This window comes from Phalacrocorax carbo, chromosome 5, assembly GCF_963921805.1.
Source record: "Phalacrocorax carbo chromosome 5, bPhaCar2.1, whole genome shotgun sequence".
Taxonomy (NCBI): Eukaryota; Metazoa; Chordata; class Aves; order Suliformes; family Phalacrocoracidae; genus Phalacrocorax; species Phalacrocorax carbo.
Genome location: NC_087517.1, coordinates 69361606 through 69388838, shown reverse-complemented (window position 1 = coordinate 69388838; position 27233 = coordinate 69361606). Strand labels below are relative to the sequence as shown.

Here is a 27233-nt window from a genome sequence, read left to right as displayed (position 1 = left end):
GAACATGTTTTTAATTAAATTGATTATTGGTGAGAACATTTATCACAGAACTGGGACACTTAATTTTTTTTCCCTTTCTACTAAAGATGTTCAAATTTATATCTTCCAGAGTATCCAAATTATGTATCTAGAGATGAGGCTTGGTTACATTTTCTACCAGTGCTGCAAGGAATGAGGTCAGAAAGAAAAAAATAAAAGACACTGTTTTATGTAATGCTCATGTCATAAAAATATAATTGATATTACCGAATGTATTTTCAGTCATGAAACAAATTCATCTTCAGCATGTACTCCAATGAAGTGATATAATGAAACTGTTTTCAAGGCTTGAAATAATAATTGTCCTTGTTACAAATATCCAACCTTGGGATATTTACAGTACCTCGGGAACCTCTACAGATGACTCTTCCGCTGGTCATTTTGCTGTCACGTCTGATATAAGCATCAGGGCACAGAAGAAGCACTGAAAGAGGAACATACGCTACTACTTAACTGTTCGCTTCCATGACAGATATTGAGGGGTAGGTATGGGAAGTACAGTCAGAAGAAAAAGGTTGCTATTATATTTTAGAAAAACAGAGAAATATTAATGGAAACAACAGGTTAATGTCCATTGTAATACAGTAGATGGAACATTTTGTCTGTCTTGATTCTGAAGGGGCAATATACACCCAAAACATTTCTGGGTGTATATTGTATTATTGCATTGTATTATATCCCAGTACTCCATTATATCCCAGCACTCCACCTAGAGTCCTGCATCCAGCTCTGGAGCCCTCAGCACAAGAAGGACATGGAGCTGTTGGAGTGGGGCCAGAGGAGGCCACAAAAACACTCCGAGGGCTGGAGCACCTCTCCTACGAGGACAGGCTGAGAGAGCTGGGGTTGTTCAGCCTGGGGAAGAGAAGGCTGCGGGGAGACCTTATTGCGGCCTTCCAGTGCTTAAAGGGGGACTATGGGAAAGATGGGGACAGTCTCTTTAGCAAGGCCTGTTGCGATAGGACAAGGGGTGATGGTTTTAAACTAAAGGAGGGGAGGTTTAGAGTTGATATAAGGAAGAAAATTTTTTACTGTGAGGGTGGTGAAGCGCTGGCCCAGGTTGCCCAGAGAGGTGGTCGATGCCCCATCCCTGGAAACACTCAAGGCCAGGCTGGACGGGGCTCTGAGCGACCTGACCTAGTTGAAGATGTCCCTGCTCACTGCAGGGGGGTTGGACTAGATGGCCTCTAAAGGTCCCTTGAACCCAAACCACTCCGTGATTCTGTACAGCAAACTTGCAATTAGATGGACACAAAGTCCATGCTACTAAAGGCCAGCCAACATCTGGGTGACAGGTGCTGAGACGTTAAACATAGTATATGGTGAGAAGAAGAGATGGACTATGAGATAGATAATAATAAACTGAGATCTCTCTATTTACTCTAAGTTATGTCTGAAAATGTGTTACTGGTTAAGCTATCATGACAATAAGTTTGTTATTTAATAACTTGTGTTATATGTAGTGTTTTTAATTTTGTATTGTCAGTCATCAGATCTAATGGAAGACACTGAAAACACTGAAATCTTCAGAGGAGGTGGACTTTAAGGGATGACTGAGGGAACAATACACTTGGAAAAGGTAAGCAGGCAGGAAGTAAAAGCTGGCTTTTATGGGAAATTACACATGTATATTGTGCCAGAGTGAGATACTGAGATGCACAGCGGAGAGAAAACATGGACTTCTGAGGAAACACAAGTAGAAGAAAATCAGGAAAAGGCAGATAGGAAACCTCTTTTTTGTGTGTGAAATTTTCCGCCATCCTCTGCTGTAGTTATTAGGGCAAGGTCTTAATTTAAACTGCTAGAGAAAAAGACTAACCTCAGAGATAGAAAAGTGTGTTAGAACAGTAATAGTTTGTGTGTTTCAGAGAACATGTTTTTTTTTCCTTCTGCTTCTTTCATTCTACATGGGCAATAAAGACTTCGGTGACTCTGGAGCGAACATTTCTTCAAACTTTAATGGTGTATGTGGCTAGTGAATGTCACTGGATAAACCAATCCTAGAGTAAAATAAATTCTGTGGTGTTTTTACCAAAAAGAGATTTTTCATTCAGCTATATTCATGTTTTACAATAATTTATTAACTTTCATAAAGAGTAGTCCTGATCGTCATCAAGAAGTTGTGCTTCATATTTAGTGCTGGAAAGATAGCTGCACTACACTTCTGAGATAACTGAAAGAACAGTAACAGAATAAGAAATACAGCACTTGTCAGGTGGTGAGGTACTCAAACATGTATTTAGCATTCTGGATATCTCAGTTTTGTTTCTAGAAGCTACATTGTGAAATTATTTCACATTCTAGAAATACAATTTTCTTTTGTTAATGCATTTGCTTTTAGTTGATTTTCTTTCAAGTTAGAGCACCAGTAAGTGAGCTTACGAATGTTTTTCTGCATGTTTTCTGTATTAGTAGCAGCGTTGTCTGAAGCATTTACCTAATAGCAGTTAATAAAGCCTCTCTTTTGAAACATGATTTTGCCCGTTAATGCTTCGTTCTGCGTAAGAAAATATTTAAAGCTAGACACAGCAATATTTTTTCTGTTGTTAGAATCAGAAGCTCTTAATCTTTTAAGTGGGTCAACCATCCGGTGAGACTTAGTCACATGTGCTTTAAATTAGTCAAGTGCTTAATTGGCGTGCTGGATGTTTGCCTGTATAAATACAGCTGCTTGATCCAAGAGATACCTTGATACAATAGATGTCATTTTATATGTTCTAATTCCGTAGAAAGAAGTGAATCCTAAATGAACTAGTTTTTCAAACCAATTGAATTTTCTGAAACTTAAAGGCAATTAAAGGTGTTGGCTGCCAGCAGGACTGGAAAATCAGGTTATTATTTTATTGCCAGTAAAAATCAGATACGTGCTTTTGAATATTTTGGATATATGTCCGTAGCTAAATGCATCAATACAGCTCTAGACTGATATACAGAGATTATTCATACAATTCATTAATATGTCAATAAAATGAACTAAACTGAAGCTGCTACTTTGGATGCATGAGCAGAATTTGTTTGCCCATTATATAGGTTCTGTGATCTGTAAGCAGAAGAAAGAAGAGTTTGATACTGTGCTGAAAAATATCAGCGTAATATTTCAGATTAAAACACAGAATTCCACGCTGCAAGTGGGAAGGTGTAACTGATGCATGCTTTGTTAGAGGTCTACAGAATGTGAAGTGAACAAAAGAGATTGCATATATGTGTAACACTGTCAACACTGCTTTATCATCTGGGCATTCCGTTTTGAAAGAAAAACCCTAATTAGTGGCATTTTGAGTGCATGACTGACGTTTAGGTTGCGAGGTGAATAACACCAGTAATGATGAGTTTAGGCACAGTTCATACTTCAACTTTCAGTTAGTTTTGGTACTAAAACAATGTTAAAATTTGTCATCTGATCACACATTGTTCTTTACAGCGGTGATTTCTGAATTTTCCTGTGAATGCAGTGTCACTGTTATGACTGGAAGAGACGATACTGTGATCGTAGGGAGCTTATGGAGAAAAAAACCAAACAAATCAGCCAGTGGAATGGCAACAAACGAGATGGATTTGCTGTAACCACAGCAAACGCAGACCCTGGGAAACAAGGAAGGACAAAGAAGGTATGTTGCATTTGTAAGGTATGACAACAGAAAATGTCACAATCTTTGAAATCAGTAGGCAAGTAGCTAGAAATTCTCCATGCATGATGTAGTCACTACGTCAAAACTGTTAAACCTGAGAGATTTAAGTTAGGCTTCTAGGCAGTGTTTAGGTACCTAAAGAAAGGCTGGACTGATATTTTCTCTTTCTATCTATCTATTCTATTCAAGTAAGTTTTGAAAGATGTGACGCTCCGCAAGCAGAGATACATCAAAGACTATTACAATGCATGTGACAATCGTAATAGGTACACGTGATATTTGTATGCTAGAGTATCAGTAGCATTTTACATATATAATAATCCAGTGTGCTGACTTGATGGGTCAGTTTCCCATGGAACCACCTCGAGGTAATTGTTGCAAATTCCCAGAGAACCCAGAGACTGCCTGCCAGGATCCCATTAAGATAATAATATTTTTTAAGTTTAACATGGCGTGTAGCTTAATATGTTTTCTCTTTCACTTTTTTCATCCTGAAAATACAAATACATTTTCAAGTATTTAATGGAAGCAAGCTCATCACTGATTCATTTTCATTGTCTTTAAGCTAGCTGATTAATAGTTGCTGAACATAACTCAGATTTTTAAAGATCATTTCAATGAATAGTGAAATAAATGCAGTTTTAAAAATCTGCTTTATTATAGAAGAAGAAGTGTGGCAGTCTCTTTAGTTGCCCTGTTTAAGAGGGATAACAGCAATAGATGTAAGACTTGAGGTTTGCCCCTTGAGATGGTCACGAACACAACCAAGGGAATAATTAATTAATCCTAGGGTACTAGCACACTGATTAGTATTGTTTGAATTGATAGGAGTTGTAGGTTCTCGGTACCTTTGAAAACCTGTTTTTATTTTGGTGTGAATATTTTAGCCTTTTTTTTTTTTCACTTTAAGTGGCTGTCATTCTCAGTATATTTTTCATTCTCAGTTTATTTTACATCATAATAGGGGGCATCTAAGGATGGAATGCTGGCAAAAAGTCTGCATACCATCTGCTTACATATCTTAATTTTGACAATAAGAAAGACTACAAAAAATTCTGGGGTCTTATGAGATTCGAAGAAGCAAGGGACACAGTCAGCGTGAAATACAGCACTGTTAGTAGCATATTAGATAAATACAAAACAGCTCTTCTAGCCTGGAATAATTGGTCCACCACGGGGCCTGCCATATGGCCAGCAGCTTGCTGACGCCCTTTGCCCCAGCTGTCTCGTGTAATGGCAGCATTTGAGTTGTTGTTGTTCCAGTCATTCTGATAAAAATCAGTTTTTCACACTGACTAGTTATGTATCATTATAGGTTGCAACGATGACCATTATTTTGTTTAAGACTTACACAATTGCCAGGGGCTACTTCTGATTTCTGCTGAAGTAGAATGAAAGGCCTGGATGACTGTTTTGACCGCAGGTAGATGCGTGGAAAATAAACGGAGCAGATTTTTTTCCATGCATTTAGGTATGACTATTCTTAAAGCTGAAGTTCTCTTTGCTACGTTTGACCTCATTTTTCTAAGGTTTTCTCTTCATAGAAAACCCATTGCCTCAAATAGGTAAGCTGAAATTATGGAAGCATCTAATATACTAAAAAAGGCAAAATAATTGTGTGACTACAGTAGTCTTTACAGCATTTAGTCAGGCATTGGGATCAATTTTAGACATCCTAAAAGTTCTGGTTTTTACATGTATGGAGAACTACGTTTTTAAAATGTGCGCCTGCTTTATAAAAGTTGCTAGAAGAGATAACAGTTATTCTGACATATCAGCACAGAACTTGGCTGTTTCCTGACAACCAAGAGGTTGTGAAACTTATCTGGAAACTGTAACAGAGAATTAGTTTGTTGGGTTTTTTCTGGAGGTTGATAGTGAGTTACCAGGTTAATTATATTGAAATAGTTCTTTCTAGCTACTGATTCCCCCCTGCACCCTGCCTGGCCATTTACCAGATATTTGTAAGAGGTTTAGAAGCCATTTACGTTGCCAAGAACCTTATCATGTAGGGATAAAAATGAAATACAGATCATAACTTACAAACCATCACAGTTAGAAACAGGCTAAAACCTTCTAAAAAGATTGACAGTGATCTATCAGCATTCTTATCCATCTTTGTTTATGCGCATTCCTTATTTTTGTTGGGCTAAGAGCAGCGTTTCTTCTGTGTTTGAACACCACAGTTGGGTCTTGATCCACAATGTGGGCTTCTAAACAATTTTAAGAGGAATACACATTTTCACTGAATATGCTGCCTTCATTTTTTTCAATACTTCTAGTCTAAAAATGTTTGATAAATGTAAATTAGGCCAAGTTTTGACCACCAACTACTTGCAATTGACCAACAGTGAAAAAAGCTATTTTTCAATAGTGCTCTGGTTGTCACAGTATTTGGTTGAGGAGGTTAACAGGTTTTTATTTTATTTTATTTTATTTTGTTATTAGTATGGGAGGGGGTCTCTTTATTTGTTTTTACAGTGTGCTAATACCTCTTCTGTTCAGTATTGTTATTCATATGTTTTCCTAAAATCTGAAAATAGGTTTCAAGATACAGAAGGTTGAGGTACCTTAATTTTCTGCCTGCATGGCAGATTCCAGAGGCTTTTCACCGTCTTCTTCCATATTGATGTTTTTGCTCCTTTTTCTGATCGCCTGTCATAGGGATTGTAACCAATATAACCTGTTCACAAAAGGCTCCATTGTACCTGAAAGTTAACTGCCAAATGTATTCCAATGGATTGGAGACAGACCGCAGTCTTTCCCTCTGTATTTTAATACATTTCAATGACGAGGCTTTTGTTGTGACTGAGTTCTAATGACTTATCCTATGACATCCACCCACCATTCTTCATTTAATTTCATTCTTTTGTCAGCATCTGATACATCTCTGATTCATCATTTCATTGAGCACTGATGGATCCCATGATTCCTAACCCTGGTACTAGCCCCTCTTTCACTGAATCATACAGACTATTCTTATATTTTTTCTCATGACCAGTTACTGAGATGTGCTCTGCAAAGAACATTATACAGCACTGTGATATTTCCATTACAGATGATGTGTCACAGGTATGCCTTCCCAATGACGTAGGTGGAAAAAAAGGGAGCTGGTAATTACCTACCCATTGCTTACAGCATATGCTTCATCCTGAGCGGCAATAACAAATTGGCCTGTGTCAGCGGTCTCCTTGTTGGAAAAATATTCCTGGGTTATATGATAACAAGGAACCCTGTGTCATAACTGGAATTAGGTATATAAGAAGGTGGACGGTGTTATGTTTATTAAGGCTGTGCGTTGACTTGGTGGTTCGTGAGCCAATAGTGCTAATTAACAACTCAGCTACATGTGCATGTATGGAACTGATGATGAGTTTTGGGACCTTATGATGTGATTGTTTCTCTACTGCTTTTCACATGATTTTACTTTTTGGGTTGGATGTATGCATGCTCTGCTGCTGTAGCAAAAACACTGGGGTATGGTCATTCAGCATCTTCACGAGAATGGCGAGATGGTTCATTTGCATTAAAAATAGGAACAAGCAGACTGAAAAGGCATGAACAGTGCATTACGTGAGGTACTTTCTGACCATCATATAAACTCAGAAATTCCATTCATTAGTACACTCACTCGGGCAACTAGTGTGAAACTACAAATCCCTGCTCCAGCTACGTTTATGGTTGGACACAATGGTCTGAAGGGTCTTTTCCAACCTAAATGATTCTATGAGTCTAAGGATTTTTCTTAAAATTTTAAATATGGGCAATATAATTTGGTGGTGAGTACTAGAATACTAGTTACTGTGCTGTTATGATGTTATGTAGAGTAAAAAGGTTTCTTTGAAACTGTGTTACAGAATCTTTGAGAGAGAAACAAAGATTTTACCTCTCTCAAACTTTCATGTTTCAGTGGCCTACTAGTGTTACAAAGCTTTGTTTTCTGCTTTGTTTTTCGTAAAATTGCCAATATTAATGGACCTGCTAGGCAAGTTATATAGCACTTTTCACATTTGCCTTATAAATTTTAGATGTAATTTTATTAAAACTTCTGCCTAATTTTGGGCAATCACTCATTTATTTACTAAATTAGCATTATATTGGCTTTGAGGTATTCAAACAATATGAAGTATGGCTCAAACTGAAAAATCTATAAGATTATCTTCTAGGTTTATGTGCAGGTAGGCAAAGTTTTTAGTATGTACTGGGAATGGCTCAAACCTCTTGAGTGTATCAGAGAAACCAGAGAAAAGAAAATCAGGGGTCACAAAGTAAAAAGATAGGATGTTCTCAGTGAAGAGAGAATCCTGCAACTGAAGACATTGTTTGTTGTGGGTTTTCCCCCCCTTATTCTAACACCTTTGGCATTCTTTTAGTAATTATTTTGTTGCTGGAAGTACTGATTCATTGTAGTTTCTCCCACAAATGTGTCTGAACTTTTCTCTCCTACCTTCCAGATAAGCACTATGGCAGTAGTACTGTGGCAGTCTGTCTGTCTCACTCGCTTGCCCTTTGCTGCTATGCTGGCTCAATATGTTATTATTGATTCACTTACCGAACCGGAACAGCAAGTAGTTGGTGGCTAAAATGGTTTTATGGAATATGGGAAGAATCAAGTTCAAATGCTAGAGTTAGACAAGACTTGAAAAGAGCCGTGTGTGCCAGATGACTGCTCTAGTCCTTTGTTGTGCTGAGGGTTCCCTGGATACCTCTGCACTGTCGTTTTGCAAAGCTCTCTCACTCCCTGGAGTGAGACCATGTGAGCAAAACCAACTCACACCATGGTCTAAGTTGTATACTTTGTTCTCTCCTGAGGTCTCTCTGGATTGGATACGCTAGGTCCCTTGCTGATGAAGCCCTGGTATGCTTGAAATTAGTTACAAGACAATTGTAAAGACAGCATGGAGGGCACTGCACAAAGACTGGCTACCTCTGCCTGTCTGTTCTCCAGTGCCATTCCAGAAGGCGTCATACTCTCGTATGCATCATACCCTGCCTTATTCCGTGCTAGAGTATACCACACCTAGCCTAAGCAGTATGGCTTTCTGGAGGGTTGCCCAGCAACCTTGTCACTGCTCAGGATAACCTGAAAAACAACCCCAGTAAGTCTGAACACAAAACCATCGAGGGTTTGTAGCATTTTGGCTTGGGTTCATGAGAAGACTTGGGCATAGCTCTGTTATGCCTGGAGATGGCCTAGATGGGAAGTGTCACTTCCAGCACCATCAGCCTAACACACTGCTAGCAGGTCTTAGGGTGGCTTGACACTCCTGAATTCTGTCAGTAGTGGTGAGCAAGGATATTTTAAATTTCAGAAAATGAAAGCAGAATATATGTGAAAGAGAGCATGTGACTGCATCAAACACAGTAGGACGCATGTGTCTCCTGGCAAGAAATGGCCCTAACAAGCATCTGTACATTCCCATGCATGTATGCGCCCCCTTGGAATCTTTTCTGTGCAGATCAGAAGTAGTGATCCCTGGGTACAAACCCCATTCCACCCATACTTCCTATGGAAACAACATCAACAACATGCTGGAATGCAGTTTATATAAATTATGTGACATCATCTTGGTGAAAGGATAGTTGTTCCACCCCCTGTCTTTTCCTATTGATGCTTTCACATGCATTTCCTATCCAACCCCTTTCTGAAGGTTCCTAATTGCAGAAGACATCTCTCCATGGGCCTCTCACCCTAGGCCACATGTGGCACCCTAGCAAGGAGGGGAGGGAGAATGCTCCAAGCATTACAGAGTATACAGCGTAAGACAGGGTTGGTACTACTGACCTTCTGGTGTAGGGCGATCTCAAAACACGGACAGAAACAGGAGAACTTAACACAAGCTTGCCTTCTCTCATTCACCTTCAGCCTAGGATTTCTGTTTCTGACTGGAATACTGTGTACATGGTGACAGATATGCTCACACAGCATAGGGAATGCTGGTTTTCTCCTTTCACAGGAGGCATCCAAGGTAGCTGCACACCCAAGAGCTAGTCAACGGTGAGCCCAGGAGGCCTGGTAGGACACCGTGGTAGAAACAATTCATTGAGAGCGGCTGGGCAGTGTGTACCAGCTCCACAGCAGACAGGAATGGACACTGCTGATCATCTCAAAGGCGTACTCCAGTTCAAAGTGAGGCACCTGAACCGTCACAAAGTTTTTGATTCACTCCTCACTGAGGGTTAGAAAAATACAGCGGCAAAGTTCCACTGCCACATTGCACTTCTCATAGTATGTGTCAGCTTGATTCCTATCCTCTGTTGTCCTGTCCTTGTCTCACTTTTTCCTTTCTTTTTCTTGCAGTTGCGTTTTCTTGCTCAGGAGCATGTTACTGCACCGAGAGGCGCCTAGGTCGGTAGGCGTGGCACCTTGCCATGATGGGCCACCTCGGCAGGGGCTGCTCTGGGAACATGATCTGCAAATGAATAAGTTTAAACCTCCTCCTCATGCAAAATTGCAGGTTTTGTCTTTGTGAGCATCTGTGTCTGCAACACTGCGCTACGCTGTGTCTGTCTTGCTAATATGTTGTGAACAGAAAGGGGTGCTCCCTCTTCCAGAGACTTTATGCTAGGGGTAAGGAAAGAAAGCAGATCTCTATTTCTAGTTTTATAAATAGAAAGTCATTGGCTTCGCTACCACCCAGTTCAGATGTTACGCTGGGCAATCTGGCAACTATTCCAGGCAGTTATGTATGCAAGGCGTCGTGCACTTGTTGATCACCCTGTGAGGCGAGATACCTTGCGATAGTGCCATATCGTAGGACGTGATCTGTTTGAAACTGTGCCACATATGCAGTGCCTCATCAGTGTTCACATGCCCCCCATTACACGAGGTGTGTCAAACAGCAGCTGTTCACACAGCAGTAGGAAAGCTGCTATTCCTCTTTCCCCTGAGCATTCCTCATTTTGCAGTGCATTGACTTCCTACACGTTTGATAGATATCCTGGAGGAGTTTAAGTAGTGTTGTTGCAGTATTTCCATACAGCCAGCCTCGAGAGAGAGTCAGCAGGTTACTGTGGTACAGTGAAGCCGCCTCATCCTAAAAGGTTTGGTGTTCTGTGGGAAAATAAAGCTCTGACTAAGCACAACTGGGGGGAAGCAGAATTTGTGCGCGTGGTCCGTATAGGCTGGGGTGGGGTAGTAGCCCTTCTGAGGGCCGGTAAGAACCTGTGGAGTGAGATCCTGCATCAGCTAGGAAGCTGTTGCTAGGCTGGTGTATGCCAGTACCACAGCAAATACTGCAGCTGTTCTCCTAAGGTTCTGAATGCTTCCAAACAAGGTAGAAAACATTTTTAAGTCTTTGGGTTTTGCCCTTGCCTTTCCTCTATCATTTGTCTTTCATTCTTTTGAGCATTGTTTGCCATTGTGTATAAACACTATTCTCAGCATGGACTGATACACTCTGGGGCATCGACTTTATAGCAATGTTAGTGAATAACACTTATTTTGGCTTCCTGGCAGTTTCCTGAATGTTAAGGATTATGAAAAATACAATATTTAGCTATAAATGTCTGTCTGTATGGCTGTTCTTTCTGTTGACTCTGTGATCACTGTGGTTGAGTCGATAATATTATTGTCAATACTGTATTACTGGCTAATAAGAGAGAGTCGAGGACATGACCATTACTCGGGTACACATGTGCCAGGAAGCATGACACACATCCGTTGCAATCTGTGTATGGAATTTGCTCTGTCAAGTGCCTCATGAGACAGGTTAACATTACAGCCAGTGAACGGCTATAGTGATATGTCTAATTCTGACATGAAGTTTGTCCAAATATGTGAGTACTCTGGCACATGGGACTGTAGCAGGTTTCCACACACACGTGATATAGAAGTGAAAACATGGCGTGTGACCCCATGACCAGATAACTGAGATTATTGGAAGTGCCTCCAAAAAGTTATTTTACACTGGTTGTATATAGACTTGTCAGACCTGGTGTTATACCAGAGCTAGATATGTAGGTGACCTAGGGAAGTTTATCCTGCTGTAACTTTATACCTAGATGTTATAAATTAATGGCTGTTAAATGCTGAAGAACAACATCATTATTTGCAGCTATTTTGGCAATGCCTAATGACGCTAGAAATGTCCTAGTTGTTTCATCCCTGCATAAGAAAGAAAATGCAGACACTATAAAATTTTAATTAACAGTAAGAGATGAAATGAGAAGAAAAGTGGGGGGAAAGTAGGCCTCAGTGAGTTTCAGTACACCACTTGTCTTGAATAATGTCATGTGATGAGGCAAATGCTCTTTTATCCCCTTCATTTGATCTGATTCCAGACCGTATAATGATTCCTCCCACCAACCCTCACTGGTAAGACCTTCCTGCTAGTGACTGAGAGAGTCTGACATTGTACCAGGTTATCATCCAGCAATTTAATGCATTTTTCAGATGCTGGTCTTCCTTATTCTGACAGTTTTCTCCACCCTTTGTCATCACAATAATTTTATTGTGTTATTTATAGGACAAAAGGATCAAATGTAGAGCCATAATTTTTGTAGTTCCATATTCTTCCCAAATAAGGCCTACTGTAACACTTGTTCTCTTGTCTGATGCATTTAAAAGTAAAAGGTATTTTTATATCACCTCTTGTCTTTATACACTCCAAATTTCTGGACAGAAATTTTCAATAGTTTTTGAGGATTTAATTTTAAATGAGGTGAAATCTCATTGGTTATTTCCAAGATTACTTTGCTTTTCCTACTTCAAAAATGTTTTCAAAACAAACATGGAATAAATACATTATACATGAAACAGCTACTGAGGAAAGAGGCTATTTCCTACATCTAACAAGTACAGGAAGCATCTTCAATACTGCTTTCAGTCTTAGAAAGTGCTTGATTCAAAGATGTCTTCACCTATAAAATGTGTGCTGAATTAAGAGAGAGTGAAAACTAAATTACCCGGAAATGTTTAAAGATGAGAGGATTCAGCAGCAGTGTTAGAAATGCTGGTGAGGAGAGGGATTCCTAATGTAGGCAGAGGACTTGACTTTGGAAAGGGAAAGTTGTGCTGAGAAGGGTTCATCGAGGTGTCCTTCCCAGCGTGAAGAGTGGGATTTATGAATCACAAGAGTTGTGGAGGCTGGAAGGCACCTCTGGAGATCATCTGGTCCAACCCTCAAAGCAGGTTCAGCTAAAGCAGGTTGCCAAGGTCTATGTCCAGTCAGGTTTTGAATATCATCAAGGATAGATGGAGGCTCCACAACCTCCCTGGGCAACCTGTCCAGCGTCCTACCACCCTCACAGTAAAAAGGTGGGTTGTTTTTTTTTTAATGTTGAAATGGAATTTTTTTTAATTTCACTTTGGGCCTATTGCTTTTTGTTCTTTCACTGGGCACCCCTGAGAAGAGCCAAGCTGTGTTCTGTACTCTGCCCCCACCTGGTGTTTGTACACAAAGATACTCTCTCACCTTCTCCAGGCTGAACAGTCCCTGGTTTCTCAGCCTCTCATTAAATGACAGCAACTCGAGTCTCTTAATCATCTTTGTGTCCCTTTGCTGGACCAGCTCCGGTATGTCCATATCTCTCTTGGACTGGAGAGCCCAGAACTGAACTCAGCACTCCAGATGCCTCTGCCTTGGCAGTGCTGCGCTGAGGGAAGGATCACCTCCCTCCACCTGCTGGCATTGCTTTTCCTAACGCAGTCCAGGATGCTGTTGGCCTTTGCCACAAGGATGTACCGCTACCTCATGTTCAGTTCGCTTTCCACCACAACCCCCAGGTCTTTTCATGCAAAGTTACTTTCCAACTGCTCAGTCCCCAGCACGTAGCGATGCATGGGGTTATTCTTCCCTAGACAGAGGACCTGGTGTTTATTTCTGTTGAACTTTGCAAGATTCCTGTCTGACTGTTTCTTCAGCCTGTCTAGGACTCTCTGAACACCACCACCTACTCTATCAACTACTCTTCCCATTTTTTTGTCACCTGCAAACTTGCCAACTGGCCTCCAGCTGAACTTTGTGATGCTGGTTACAACCCTTTAAGCCCAGCAGCTCAGCCAGCTTTCAGTCTACCTTCCCAACCACTTATCTAGGCCATAATTATCAATTTGCCAGTGAGGACCTTACAGGAGCAAGTGTTGAAAGCCTTGCTGAAGCAAAGCTAAACAGAATCAGCTGCTCTTCCCTCATCTATCATGCTAGTGATTTCATCATAGAAGGCTGTCAGGTTAGTCAGGCATCATTTCCCTTTCATAAATCAATGCTGACTACTCTAAATCACCTTTTTTTGTCCTTAATGTGTTTGCAAATGGTTTCCGGGATTATTTGTTCCATCCGCTTCCTAAGGATAAAGGTGAGTCCGACCAGTTTGTAGCTAGTAGCGTTGAATGACTTCTGGAGGAGCACAGGACAGCCAAAGCTGGCCAGTTCAGCTGTCTGCACAGCAGCAGCAGCAAACCACGTTTTGTTCATCTCAGGAATCTGATGTACGTGTGCTCAGAGATTTCACTCCCAAATTCCTTATCTCTCTAATTATACCTACTACAAAAGGCAGCTTTTGGAAGTAGAAAGGATTGTTTTAAAAATGGATTCTCAATGTATCTTATGCTTTTCATATCTGAAAATGTGTGTCAGAAGCAGGCTGTTGTAGAAAATCTTCACCAATTGAAGTTTTTTAAGTGGTCTTGCTTAACAGTCACTATTAGTCATAATAGACACGACCCCTCATTTTTCCTCCGTTAGTAATAATTCTGAGAAGTAGTCCCTTATCTGTCATTACAAATAACAGCAAAGCTAATCTGTGCTGATCTCCTGTGCTAAGCAAGCTTACTGAAAAAAAATTTAAGGGTAATCTTTTTTAAACAGAAATTCTGTTTTAACTGACGGTCTAAGGATATCAGTGAGGCAAGTTCTGTAAGGACAGGTAATGCCATTTATTAGACTAACTGGGATGGTAGAAAAAAGTAGGCAGGATTTGTTAGGTAGGAGTGTTTTTGTGGAATTTTTAATAGCAAAACATAGTTTTAGTCTATGCTAAATCACAGATAAAACCGAGATGGGGAGAAGGTAGGATCACCATTTATTACCAAAAAGCCTGGAGATTTCTTCAGCGTACTCTCTGTAGAAGATTTTGGTGAGTTCTAACCACCTGAAAGTTTGCACAAGGATTAATATTATTTAGGAATTCTTTGAAGAACAAAGGCTTGGCCTGAAATTCTACATTAATGAGATCCTGTGTTCTCTTTTTAAATTGTAATTGGTGCTATCAAGTAACTTGACCTATGAATTACCAGTTAACATATTCTGAAAAGTAAGTGCTGTAGCCTTTGAAAAGGTTCTTCACAAAATGAATGGGAGAAGCAGCTGACTTCTTATTTACTGGGGAGAAAGTCTCTCTTCAGCTGGTACTTCCACTAGCACTTGGGAGCTGGTGAGGTCAGCAGTGAGTATTTGGTAACTTCCTGAACTGGACAATAAATTGAGGGCCTTTGCCGGCTGGGGGTTTTGCTGTACTGTAGAAAACACACCAGATGCACATTATCTCTTAATCAGCATTGTTTTGAAAATATGCAAAGTGTATTCTCTTAATTGCAATAAACTTTTTTCTTTTTTGCATTTCATTTAGACCTGATATGTGATTCCCCTGCTCTAGCCATGCTTTTCCCCCACATCTCCTGGTGCAGAGGCTCAGACTGATTTTCAGGTATTGGGCAGCAACTGTTAACAGAGCTACAGTTTATTTGAAAAAAAAAAGTTCCAAATGTTGCAGATAAAATGCAGTTAAATTAAGTAGCTATATAAGGAAAATGCCATCATTTTACAGCGGGCAAACGGAATTAGCACTTGCTCACAATAGAGACAGCAGCTTGAGAAGGAAATTTCTAGCAATAACCATCGAAGCAGTTGACGGTCCCTGGAGAAGCCATAACTGGGCCAATTCTGCCAGCTGTTGAGCCTTTGGGCTCATTAACACCCTCACCCACAGCTGCAGTAAATAAGGCTTGGAAAGGGCTCCTCTGCCAGGTGCTGTGCAGGTACTACCTCAGGAGTTTGGGTGCAGTGTTCAACAGCTTTTTGGAGTGCTCTGCTGAGGGTAGTTCTAGGGTTTATTTATTTTTCTTTTTTTTTTTTTTCCTGGTAGAAAAGCTTGAGTCTTCTTTACCTCAGGTGAGTAAAATAATGTCCTATGGGATGTAGTGGTAAGGGATGTTTATGCTGCTCAAGAGTGTATACATGAATGTTATTTTCTAGAAATACACTGAATTTTGTGGTTTGAATAAGTAACAGATTCATCTAGCTATTGGTTACTGTAAAAAGTATTGATTTGGAGTCTTTGGTACAGATTAAGTTTATCATGGCTTTATATGGGGCTTTATATTTGCTTTGAAATGTTTCCTTAAAAAATAAAGCAAGTGATTAATTATTTTTTCAGATGGATTTGATGCTGTTTGTGGGTCAGAGAATGCTGCTGCTTTTTAATTTGAATTAATTCTGATGTACTTGAAAACTAGAGTTTTAAAATTCTGTCAAAGTCTGTAGTGTATCAGAGCTAGAATAACACTTGTACCTGAGCTCTTTACATGAAGGAAGATGGGGGTTCTGGAGTGCTGTATTTTTGTTTATTATGGGAATTTCTTTATCTGTTTTGCCTGTGTTCCTGAAAGTCTGCTGCCACCTTCTACTTTCTTAACACTTCACTTTTAGAGAGAAATGGTTATGAGAAAATCTGTCTATAGAAAGTTGACTTTTATTGCATGAAAATAATTTGCAATCCCTAATGGCTGTAGTTGAAACATATGCAAAAAAGAGCCCAATATTTAGCGTGGCTTATAGATTAAGGAATACTAAGTTGTTTTTATCGGCGTGTTGATGTAGGACTTGTAATCTTGGTTGGTTGGGTTGGCAATTTTGTGGTAGCCCAGTATAGTAATTGCTTTCTGGAAATATACCTTAGTTTTCATAGCATGGTCTATACCATTGTTACACATATAGGTGCCTGGTCTGAGAGTGAACTATTTTCTTCTTTTTCAGACAAAGAAAATAATTTGATTACTTCCTTCCGCTCTTCATGCTGCTTTTAGCTGTTCTTGGAAACCTGTTAGAAATCTGGCTATTTCTAGTTGGCTGATGTAGAGAGTGAATTAACGCTGAAGGGCACAGAGCGTGTGATGAAGCTGTTCTGTCACAGGTAAGCAGTGCATATGCAATTGAGAGGCACTAGTAGAGACCCCTGATTTGTCTGGTCCCCTTGCTTCTACCCCAGTTCTTATTGTGTTGGATATCTTGGAGTGGGAGGTTTAAATCCTCAGTAAGGAATATCCTGCCCATACCTGGGGGCTTCTGTTCCCTGGTTGGTTTGCCTTGGAAAAGGCTGGTGATACCTTAGCAGCAGGGGGAGAGGAGGATTTATCAGGCAAAGTGTTATTGTATAAGGAAATGCTACACATGAAACTCTAAAAATGGAAAGGAGTGTAACTCCTAACAGAAAGAAAACACTGCGTGAGGTAAGTAAGAAAGCAGGCGCTGCTGTTAAGCTGGGTGATTTTTCTATTGTTAAATTACTCAGAATAGTAGGAAAAACAAACTGTGTGGGTGTATTGGAGAAGTGTGGTAAACGGAAGGAATAGCAATGACTTGTGGAAATCTGTCGAGTACTTGCACAGCTGCATTTTTCCCAAATAATGTCAAGTTCCCGTTGGCCAACTATGTAGCAATTCTCAGTAGCGATTTCTGCTCGCTTTTACGATTGAAATGAATCCTAAGAGGTAGACAGAACGGGATGAATTTTAGAGAAAGCTTTTTGCAAAGAGGCATCACAAAACAAAGTACAAAAGCTTTTTAGAGAGAGAGAGGTGATAGAGATTGTTCTTACTGCCTGGCCTTCCCATCTGTACAGGGCTCAGTGTGAAGACAGGAGTTTGGGGGGGTGGGGTGGGGAAGAAGGATGTTTCTGTGTATGATCTTAGAGCTCTGGACAAGGAACTAACATGTTGTACCCTTGTTTTGAGGAGGCAGTGGAGAGATGTAGGGACGGACACCATGTGGTAACCTACCAAAAGTCATGGTTAAGAAGTCTATAGTAGCCCATGGTACCTACTATATAGGATTAAATACAGATGTAAGAGTGGAATGGTCATATCTTTAAAAAGAAGTGTATTGATTGAATGTGCCAAACACATGAGACTCAAAGCTGTGTACTTTGAATCAGTAACGCCTTGTCCTACATTCAGGTACCTGTTTACCACGTGTACTGTCAGCTCTGTTGTCTTTGCTGGGCTTGAAACTCTTAAGAACAGTGCTCAAGCCTGAAAAATATGACAAAGTAGCAGAGTTAGCTTTGATCTGTAAAATAACCACCAAGTGAGGTATCGGAATTGTGTTGTAAAAATACCTATTTCTGAACTGACAGTGGAGCACAAAGTGTGAAGTGTTATGATTTTCAAATAATTTGGAATGACTGAGGGAATTATGTCTAGTTTTATTAGAGAACTTATGCTTCATGTTCATGCTTTTGTGGGGAGAAGCTATGAAAAAGCAAAGACCTGAATTATAGCTGGGCTTGCGTCTGAGAAAGATGTAATGTTAAAAAAAGGCAGTTTTGAGGGTCAGCTAGTGGGAAGTTGGTATGCTTTAAGTACTTTGTCTTTTAGTATAATGGAAGCTGCTTGCTCCTGTGAGCAGAAGTGCCTAAGTAAAAGATATGATTTTTCAAGTATTTAATTCAAATCTAATATTTGTTCTGATATATTTGTCATTGCCACTAAGCAAAGTGAGTACTGCAGTACGAAAATACAAAAGGAGAGCCCGTAAGGTGTTATGCTTTTGAAGTAGAAAAATATTCTGTAGCCTAGATGGGGGGAATCTGTGGAACAGTGACTTGCTAGCTATGCAGACGGGTGGTCCACAGCCACATCTGCTCAAAGCATTTGTTAGCTCCGGCCTTTGTAGGAAAGCGCTGCGCTCTAGGTCAGGTTGTGAGCAAATACAACCCTTCCACTTCCTCTATAGCAAGTCGTCGTGAAGGGAAAGTATCACAGTCTGAGAATAGATTTCTGGTCTGAGAGTGTGACTGTAAAATATTTACCTTTTAGAGTTTTAAATGCACCTTTCTAGGCACTTTTTTAACAATGGAAAAAAAAGTCAAAGGATTTGGCGTGTTCATTGTTGCCCTGTGAAGTGGGTGTCATCGCGGTCAGCCTGCTCTTCTAAATTTTAGACGCCTTCAAGTGAAACCTTTTGGCCTCGTACAACCAAAAGACAACAGGACATGACACTTGGTATTTTTGATTGGAATCTATTTAGTTGAAGAACAAAGAAAAATACTCTGCAAAAGCACAAGAAATTCCCACCTAAGTGAAGGATGCCACCTACAGAAGGTGGAGAGAACCCCTGCTTTGAGCGAGCTTTCACAGGGGTGGCTTAGGTTAGTGAGTGCTGAAATTCGTGACTGAGGTTTCCTTCCACAGGTTCTAAATACCAAACATAATTTTGGAGAGAAAAGCAGCACAGTGTATCTTACAGAGTAGAAGTAAAATGCTGGGCTTGTAAATAAGCTGTTGAAAAATCAATGCTTGAAATATGCCACGTTACAGATGTTTGCAGTCACTGCAGTTTCCTGTATGGAGGGGTGAAATGAGGCTGGGTGTTAACAAAATGGACTCTTGGCTACCTTTGCTCTCTGTGTCAGACCCTTGTCACTTAGGGCTGATTTAATTTAGTGCTCTTTGGCCTGTGACATGATACGGTGCCTGCCTGGGTGCTTTGATGGGCAGGTGGCTGTAAATAGCAGCAGAATGGTGATCTTTGTGGTGGGAGGGGTTCACTTCTTGTAGAAAGATGTGGAAACTGCGTTTAGAAGTTGAATGGCAAGAGCTCTGGAGCCCTCAGTACAAGGACATGGATCTGCTGGGGCAGAACAGAGGAGGCCATGAGAATGCTCCGAGGGCTGGAGCCCCTCTGCTGCGAGGCCGGGCTGAGAGAGCTGGGGTTGTTCAGCCTGGGGAGGAGAAGGCTGCGGGGAGACCTTATTGCGGCCTCCCAGTGCTTAAAGGGGGCTGTAGGAAGGATGGGGACAGCCTCTTCAGCAAGGCCTGTTGCAATAGGACAAGGGGTGATGGTTTTAAATTAAAGGAGGGGAGATTTAGACTGGAGATAAGGAAAAATTTCTTATAGTGAGGGTGGTGAAGCACTGGAATGGGTTGCCCAGAGGGGTTGTGGAGGCCCCATCCCTGGAAACACTCAAGGCCAGGCTGGACGGGGCTCCGAGCAACCTGGTGTGGTTGAGGATGTCCCCGCTCACTGCGGGGGGTGGGACAGGATGGCCTCCACAGGTCCCTTCCAACCCAATGACTCTTATGAACCTGAGAACCTGATGCGGGGCGGGAAGGTTTCTCCCCCGCCCGCCTCCGCCGCGGCCGGTGCCCGGTGCAGCCGATGGGGGGCGCCCTCCGCCCGCGCGCCGCCGGCCCGGGCGGGACCATCGTTCGGCCGGAGGGAGGGAGCGGGGGGAGCACCAAACCAGACACCTCCGCTTCTTACCCAGCTCACGGTTCAAGGTCAGGGCTGTGTAAACCGCCGCACAAAGGCTCCTTTCAGGAGCCAGCTTCGCGGCCGCCCGCACAAGCCTCCACATTCAGGCGGTGACCCCCCCCCCTCCCCTCCGCCCTGCGGGGAGCCAGGCGTGCGCGACCTCCACCCCAGGGAGCCGCCGCACCGCCCGGCCCCGAGGTCCCCGCGGTCCCCGCCTGCCCGGAGCGGGGCCGGGGGGCAGCGAAGCGCCCGCCGCCGCCGCCCGGTCCCGCAAACCGGCGGCGCCGCTCCCCGCCTCCCCTCCAGCGTCCCTCCCGCCCCGCTCATTTGCATACTGCCCGCCCAACTCGTTTTTTACTGGCGGAGACCGACTCCGTCGGCGTCGCTGATTGGTGTTTCTCCCCGCAGGTTATTTGCATGCGATGGGGCGGAGCGCCCGGCGGAGAAGTTGAGTCGGAGCCGCCGTCAAGTGTCCCGTCGAGCGGCTCGCGCGGAGCCCGCCCCTCCCCGCGCCGCCGCCTCGCGCCCTCCGCGGGCCCCGCGCCCTGCCCGGGCAGCAGCCGCCGGCTGGGCTCTGTACGGCCGGTGCTCCGCTCGGCTCGGCTCGGCTCGGCTCGGCTCTGCACCGCGCCGCCGGCTGCCGCCAGCCCTCGCTCCCGAGGCAGAAGATGGCTGAGAGCAGCGTCCCTGCGGGATGGAGGTAGCTGGTCCTCGGCGGAGCCGGCGTGCGGGGAGGGCTCGTTCCCGCCGCGCTGCAGATCCTCCCGCGCCGCTGGTGGGACGGGCGGCTCTGTCTCGGTAGGCGCAGGAAGGATCTGTCCCAGCCTCACCTTTCGTGCTCTTCGCGGTTGGCATAACCAGTCTTTCCTATGGCTGGGATATACAGCTCTACTCTGAAGACCCTGGAGGATTTAACTTTGGACTCTGGTTATGGGGCAGGGGATTCCTGCAGGTCCCTTAGTCTCTCGTCTTCCAAGTCCAACTCCCAAGCCTTCACCTCTTCTCAGCACAGAGGCAACTGGTGGTACTACTCGGGCTCCATGAACAGTAGGAATAATAGCTGGGATACCGTGAACACTGTTCTGCCAGAAGACCCCGAGGTTGCAGATATCTTTTCCAAGTGTCCTAAGCTGCCGGACCTAGAGGAATACCCTTGGACTGATGAGGACATTGGAAAAATACTCAGAAAAGGGAAGGGAGATGGCAACACCAGAACCTTTTCTCAGGAAGCTGTCAGGCGGCTCTCGCAGTTACTGAGACGCGTCTTGATCAGGGTCTCCAGGGAAGCTCAGCGGCTGAGCGTGATGCACTCCAAGTGCACCAGGTTTGAGGTGCAGAGTGCAATCAAGCTCATCCAGAGCTGGTCGTTGTCAGAAAGCTGTGTCTTGGCGACTGTCAAGGCGCTCTCTCTGTACAGCATGAGTGCTGGAGATGGACTGAGGAAAGGTAAATCGGCTAGATGCGGCCTCACCTTTTCAGTGGGGAGGTTTTTCAGGTGGATGGTGGACACTAGGATCTCAGTTAGGATCCATGAGTATGCAGCCATTTCTTTAACTGCTTGCATGGAGAACCTTGTCGAAGAGATTAAGGCTAGGGTTTTGGCAAGTCAGAGCCCAGATGGTGGAGGAGGGGAGATCTCAGCTGAAATCCTGGAGATGGTTATCAACAACGATGCTGAACTTTGGGGAGTGTTGCAACCTTACGAGCATCTCATCTGTGGGAAAAACGCCAATGGTAAGATCTGTCTTTTACAATTGCTGATCTTAGTACCTGCAAACTTTACAGTAAAATAATTGATTTCTGCGGGCTTGGGGGTTTTTCTTGTTTTTTCTTTTCATCTGATCTGGTCGTGGTTTGTGCGTGCGTAAAGTAGACCAGGCAAGAGCGATCCTGCTTTACTCTTAAGGTGTATCAGTTTATAAAAGGTGCGGAGGCTGTGGGAAACCAAGCCCTGTTGTCTTAACAAATATCTCCTGACTTTCTACTGGCTGCTCTTTTGAGCATTTTTACTATAACTGGCACATAAAGATGCTTCTCTGTAACCATAAGGTGAAATGTGCTTTACAAGCTGCTCTGCAGAAACCACCACTATTTTTTTTAAACAAAGTTTATATTACAGTGAAAACCTTGCCGTTTCATTTTAAAGACGCTATTCCCACATGCGGCCTGGAGAGGGAAAACAACGTGGTTTTTTTCCTTTGCGGTAGTAAAACTCAGTTTCTGAGCAAAGCCTTCTAACTCCATTTTATTTAGACTTCTTTCTAGTTTAGCAGAAACCTGTGTTGCAATTACACTTCTGCAGTACACGAGAGCTTGTGCTTGGCTTGCCGAAGGGAGTATGTTGGATGGTGCCTCAGTAATGAGAATAACCTAGCATTAAGGTACTTACCTCTGTAATTGGTTTAGAAAGCAGACTTTTTGAACAGTTAAGCAAATAAGTAGATAGAGGAATGTTGGCATCTTCCTATGAGACTGAGGAGTAATTTGAAAGGCTGAAGTCATGACAGTTCCGTTAAGATGCTGTACTGTTTATTTTGCATTGTCACACTGAGGAGTACCATATTTTTCCATGGAAAACTTAAAGAAACATTTGACTTGGAAAACTCTTCTGTATACCATGCACAGTTTTGTGACTGTTGCTGGCCTCGTTGTTACAGACGGGTATTCCATGCATAATATCTGATTTAGCTGTTTATAAAACCAAGTGGCTTGGTTCTCGTCAAAAGACTATCGCATACCAAGAATCAAGTAGAGGAGCAGATTTTCTTTGTGGGGAAAAACACACCTTAGGTGAATGTTAGTAATGAAACACTTTGCCAGAGAAGGGCCAACTCAACCTTTGACCCTTGGGTGCGCTGATTTCCTGCAGTTATCCTGTACCAAAGCAATAATGTCGCCATCCAGGTCACTAGCAGGTAGGGGCAGAGACTGGCTCACGCTACAGTGCGAGAGGATGGCCGCCCGCTATTGCGGTGCTCACAAAACCTCTCTCGGTCGCTCTGTCTGCCCTCTGTCCACTGACAGTGTCACTTAATGTGTGTGAAATAAATGTGAGGAGCCCTTTGGGATGTGCTCTTGGCACTGGTACAAGACACAACTGTAACTGTAAAAGTCAAACGTAGGCATCTGCTTTAACTACGAGCTCTTAGATGGAAGACTGCAAAAGTACGGGGATGTCTTGACCTCTGCCAAAACACTTGTCACAAGTCTTTGTGTGCCATGGGGGTATTTGCCACCAGGTCCAAAAAGAAGACTCTCTTTCCTCTCTTGTTCCTTGTTCAGGGCTGCTGGAGTAAAATACTGTGGTTCTGTAAAGTAAAATGTGCTTCAGCTGTTCTCTGCTTGGTGCTTCTGTGTGTGAAATGGAGAGGAAGAGTCAGTCCCTCATGGAGCTTTTCCTTTTTTTTTTTTCTTTTTTTTTTTCTTTCTTGAGAAATCTCTTTGAAAAAAATTGCAATGAATGAATGGAAGCTGATGCTCAATCGAAACATGAGTGCCTGTGCAGGGAAATGCTTATAAATATTCAAACCACCAAATGGTCAGTTACGATAAGGCTTGTATAGTGTGATACCAAGCAGTCACTGGCCACAGAAGGCTTGGCTTCTGTTGCCTCTTCTGTTGTTGTTCTCTTTCAGATCAATCCTGTCAATAATTGAATGCGTTTTTTAAGTCTGAAAATTGAATAAAATAATGGCACATGAAGGTGTCCTGCGATTTCCTGTGACAGTCTGTCACTAGTATTTTACCTGACACAAGTCAGTGAATCTTCTAAATGGATCTCTTTGCAGGTGTAAGACCACAAATGCTTTTATATGGATGCAAAAAGCTTGAAATAACTTCTTAATTCTTTCTCCCTGTAGGAATTGTAAATTAGTAGTATTCACATCGTTCTCCACAGTGCCTTCAAATTATCTTGTCTTTTACATTAATTTAAATCTGAGATAGATCTAGCGGTAAAATAACTGGATTTATTCCAGTATAAGGAACAGAAAAACTTGCTTCACTGTCACTTTTTTTCTTTTATAGTAAGAACATTTCAATGGAGTACTTGTAAATTGTGAACTTGGCATGTGTGTGTTTGGGGTTTGTTTTATAGCGCTGAGTTTGATGCTAGAGATAAAAAGCACTTAGAGGTTAAGTTCTAACTCCAGTCAAGCATTGCAATCGCTGGCTGAAATCCCTGGCAGCGTGCTATGCAGAAGATTGCACTGGATTATCATAATGGACCTTTCTGGCATTATGATCTATTGAATACAGTTTTCATTATTGGATCAGGATAGCATCCTTCTTTGGAGTCTAAGAAACAGTAAGTAAACATGTAAATCTTCATAAAGTCTCAAGAGGCTGAGGTTTAGACCTGTATTCAGTGACTAATCTCCCATCAAAGACGGTAGTCCAGCCACTCTTCTTACTTTGGAGGCTGAAATCTTAATATTCTGTGTTGTAACAAACATGTTTTGATCAACACCTGGTGTGTGAAGGGTAAAGCTTAAAACTCCGTAAATGCGTAAGGGGAATTTTAATGTTATTTTAAAATAAATAATAATCTATCTGTGGCTTACTTATTCACCCTGTGAAGCTGTTCTTCAGTCAATTCTCTGCTGCTTCTATGAGACATATTCTGCTGTTAGTAGTTCTGACTTCATGCTTGGGACTCCGTGTCTCTGCCTTGGAAGGAGGAATGTCATCTGAGCTTGTGGCTGTACGGAGATCTGTGGGAGCTCTCTGGGTGTGTTGATGCGTCCGAGGGCAAAGTCTTTTCAGACACAGCCTAGGTGGGATGTTGTAAAAATAATGCAGTGCAAGCTGGAACGAAAATGAAACAAAAGCAGCAAAAATAAGCAGCTACTGGAAGGTAAAAAAAGTATGTAAATTGGAACACGTGTTTTATTTTCTATTTTTAATTAGATGGAGATATGATACGCATTGGTTTTTGATAGAGCTAGAGAATGTATCTGGTAGTTTCACAGGGATTTTGAGACATGCTAATTTGGAATATTAGAGTCTATTAATTTAAAATGTATGTTGGGAGGCGAGGAGAAATGTGAACTTACCTTGGAAATGTGATTCTTTTACTTGATGTTCCTGTGTTTGACTGGTGCATGGTTCATTAGAACCTGAACTGTCAGCACTGCAAATACGTTTTGATATTATTGCCCTATTAACTGCGGCTCTTAGATTGTACTTAACTATCCGGTTACAGCCGAGCACTCCCGCGACAGCCAATACACCTGCTGTGCTATTTAATGCATCAGCACATCCTGGTGTTCTGTAGATATAAGTGTTGACAGATGTTTTGGGGGGAAAAAAAGGGAGAGGAAGGGGGAATTTAGCAGAATTTAGCTTGGTAATGCTGTTTCTTCACATGCCCCTTAGCTGAAACACTTGAAGATCTCTGTGGACGAACTAATTCACAAATTGGCCAGTTGATTTGCTCAGCTGATGATTAGTAGAAACAGAGTCGGAAATAAGCTCTACTTGTGTCTGGAGAGATTTTTCTTAAAAAGGGGTTGAGGAGGGTTAAGGGGGGAAGTGTGTAACCTTTCCTCACGGTGGGAGAGAATGGTTTGGATTTGCTAAAATTAGACCAAGCATGAATTACCTTCTCTCTGATACTATACATGGCGGCACACCCTACCAAGCATCAAGCGTGGACTTTGGATTTAGTATCACTAACTAACCCCATTTTATTTTATATTTCTCACTGCACTAACATAGGTTAAAAATTATAGCTGATTTTTATCACTGAGGATTTTTTCAGAGCTAAGCCAATATTGTAATTCCTTTTTATAGTTATCAAAATGATCTAAACTTTTTTATTTCAGTGTAGTCATGGTACCGTACTGAAATCCAGCATGAAAAAGAAAATTGACATTTCAATAAATGGAATGCCCTTTTGTTATCTGAACTGAACGAACTGTTGTGCTTGTAGAGAGCCTCATCAATTTTAATAAGCTATCAGCTTCACAACTATTCAGGAAGAAACCACATGGTAGAAGGGGTGCATTTTGGGGAAGAGCTGCAAATGCAATCCATAGGCTAAGCAGAAGTACAGGGCTAGTACAGCCGTACCACAGGTGGTTTGCAAATCATTTAAAATAAAAAAATCAAACTAAGACCTCTGTCTTCTGTGTTGTCATATCTGAAGCAGCATTGCTTACTGGGGATTCCTGGGGAGGAACCTGATAGAGCTAGGCGTGCGTTTCCATGTCGGATGAGCTGGTCATAGCTATGATCCTATTTGAACTATGCCTTCGTTCACCTCTTTACAAATGTACCCCCAGCGTTCCTTGTGTGCTGCTTCTCCTATACATTCAACAACTTGGATTTATACCCACAAAACCACAGGGAGAAATTCTTTAAGCCTAATGTTAGTGCTTGTATATACATGCTCACCTCTCCTACAAATGCAAACCGCTAGATGCACAATTGAAAATACAAGCATCTGCAGATACGCATCTTGCTTGTGTTAAAGGGTAGATCAAGTAAAGCTAAAATGCCTTTTTCTCCTTAGAGTGGGTGTTGTGTGTGTATATGTATTTCATTTAGTGATGGAAGACTTAATAAAGTAATAATGCCATCTTAAATTTAAACCTTCAAGTTGCTGATAATGCACCATGGCAATAAAGTTTGGGTCCTTTCAGTTCAATTGGTTAAAGAGCAAGTGCTGGAAGTCCCTCTGTGTATAACTACTAGCAGCAAATGCTGGTATTTGGATTTCAAGTGGAATTGGTGTTGGTGATGGTTTATCCCTGCAAGCCTGAGGAACAAGGCCTGTGAATAAGGAACCTCTTGGAGAGAAAAGTCTGACCTGTTGCGTCGAGGCTGAAGTCTGTTGTTACTGCAAAAGCCAGTCAGCTGATCCTTCTGAACTGAGCCGCCAGAGGCTTGGTTTTTTTTTCCCATGTACCCCATTTAATTTCTTATGTGGTTTGAAACCTAAACTCATCTGATCTGTGGAGAGTTGATGGTTGTCAGTGAACTTCCCTAACTGATCTCTAGCATTACAAATCGCCTCCTCTTTCTTGAGACCAGCACTCACCCAGTGCATGGATGTTGTATATATTGGAGCTGCTTTGAAATCTTAATC

At 42.2% G+C, this 27233-nt stretch overlaps 1 protein-coding gene and 1 long non-coding RNA gene across 2 annotated transcripts in view; both read left to right on the top strand.

The window, feature by feature from the left end:
- On the top strand, positions 1-16798 carry LOC135313528 (uncharacterized). The gene is made up of 4 exons (XR_010373170.1): positions 1-521; positions 1526-1618; positions 3461-3647; positions 16646-16798. It is a non-coding gene; the product is annotated as an uncharacterized LOC135313528 (long non-coding RNA).
- Positions 16799-20559: 3761 nt separating this feature from the next.
- Positions 20560-27233, top strand: part of ABTB2 (ankyrin repeat and BTB domain containing 2) — a 135018-nt gene continuing 128344 nt past the window's right edge. Inside the window, exon 1 of the mRNA XM_009510603.2 lies at positions 20560-21877. Coding sequence (XP_009508898.1) covers positions 21013-21877 — 865 coding nt within the window. The 5' untranslated portion in view covers positions 20560-21012. The remainder of the gene's footprint in view (positions 21878-27233) is intronic.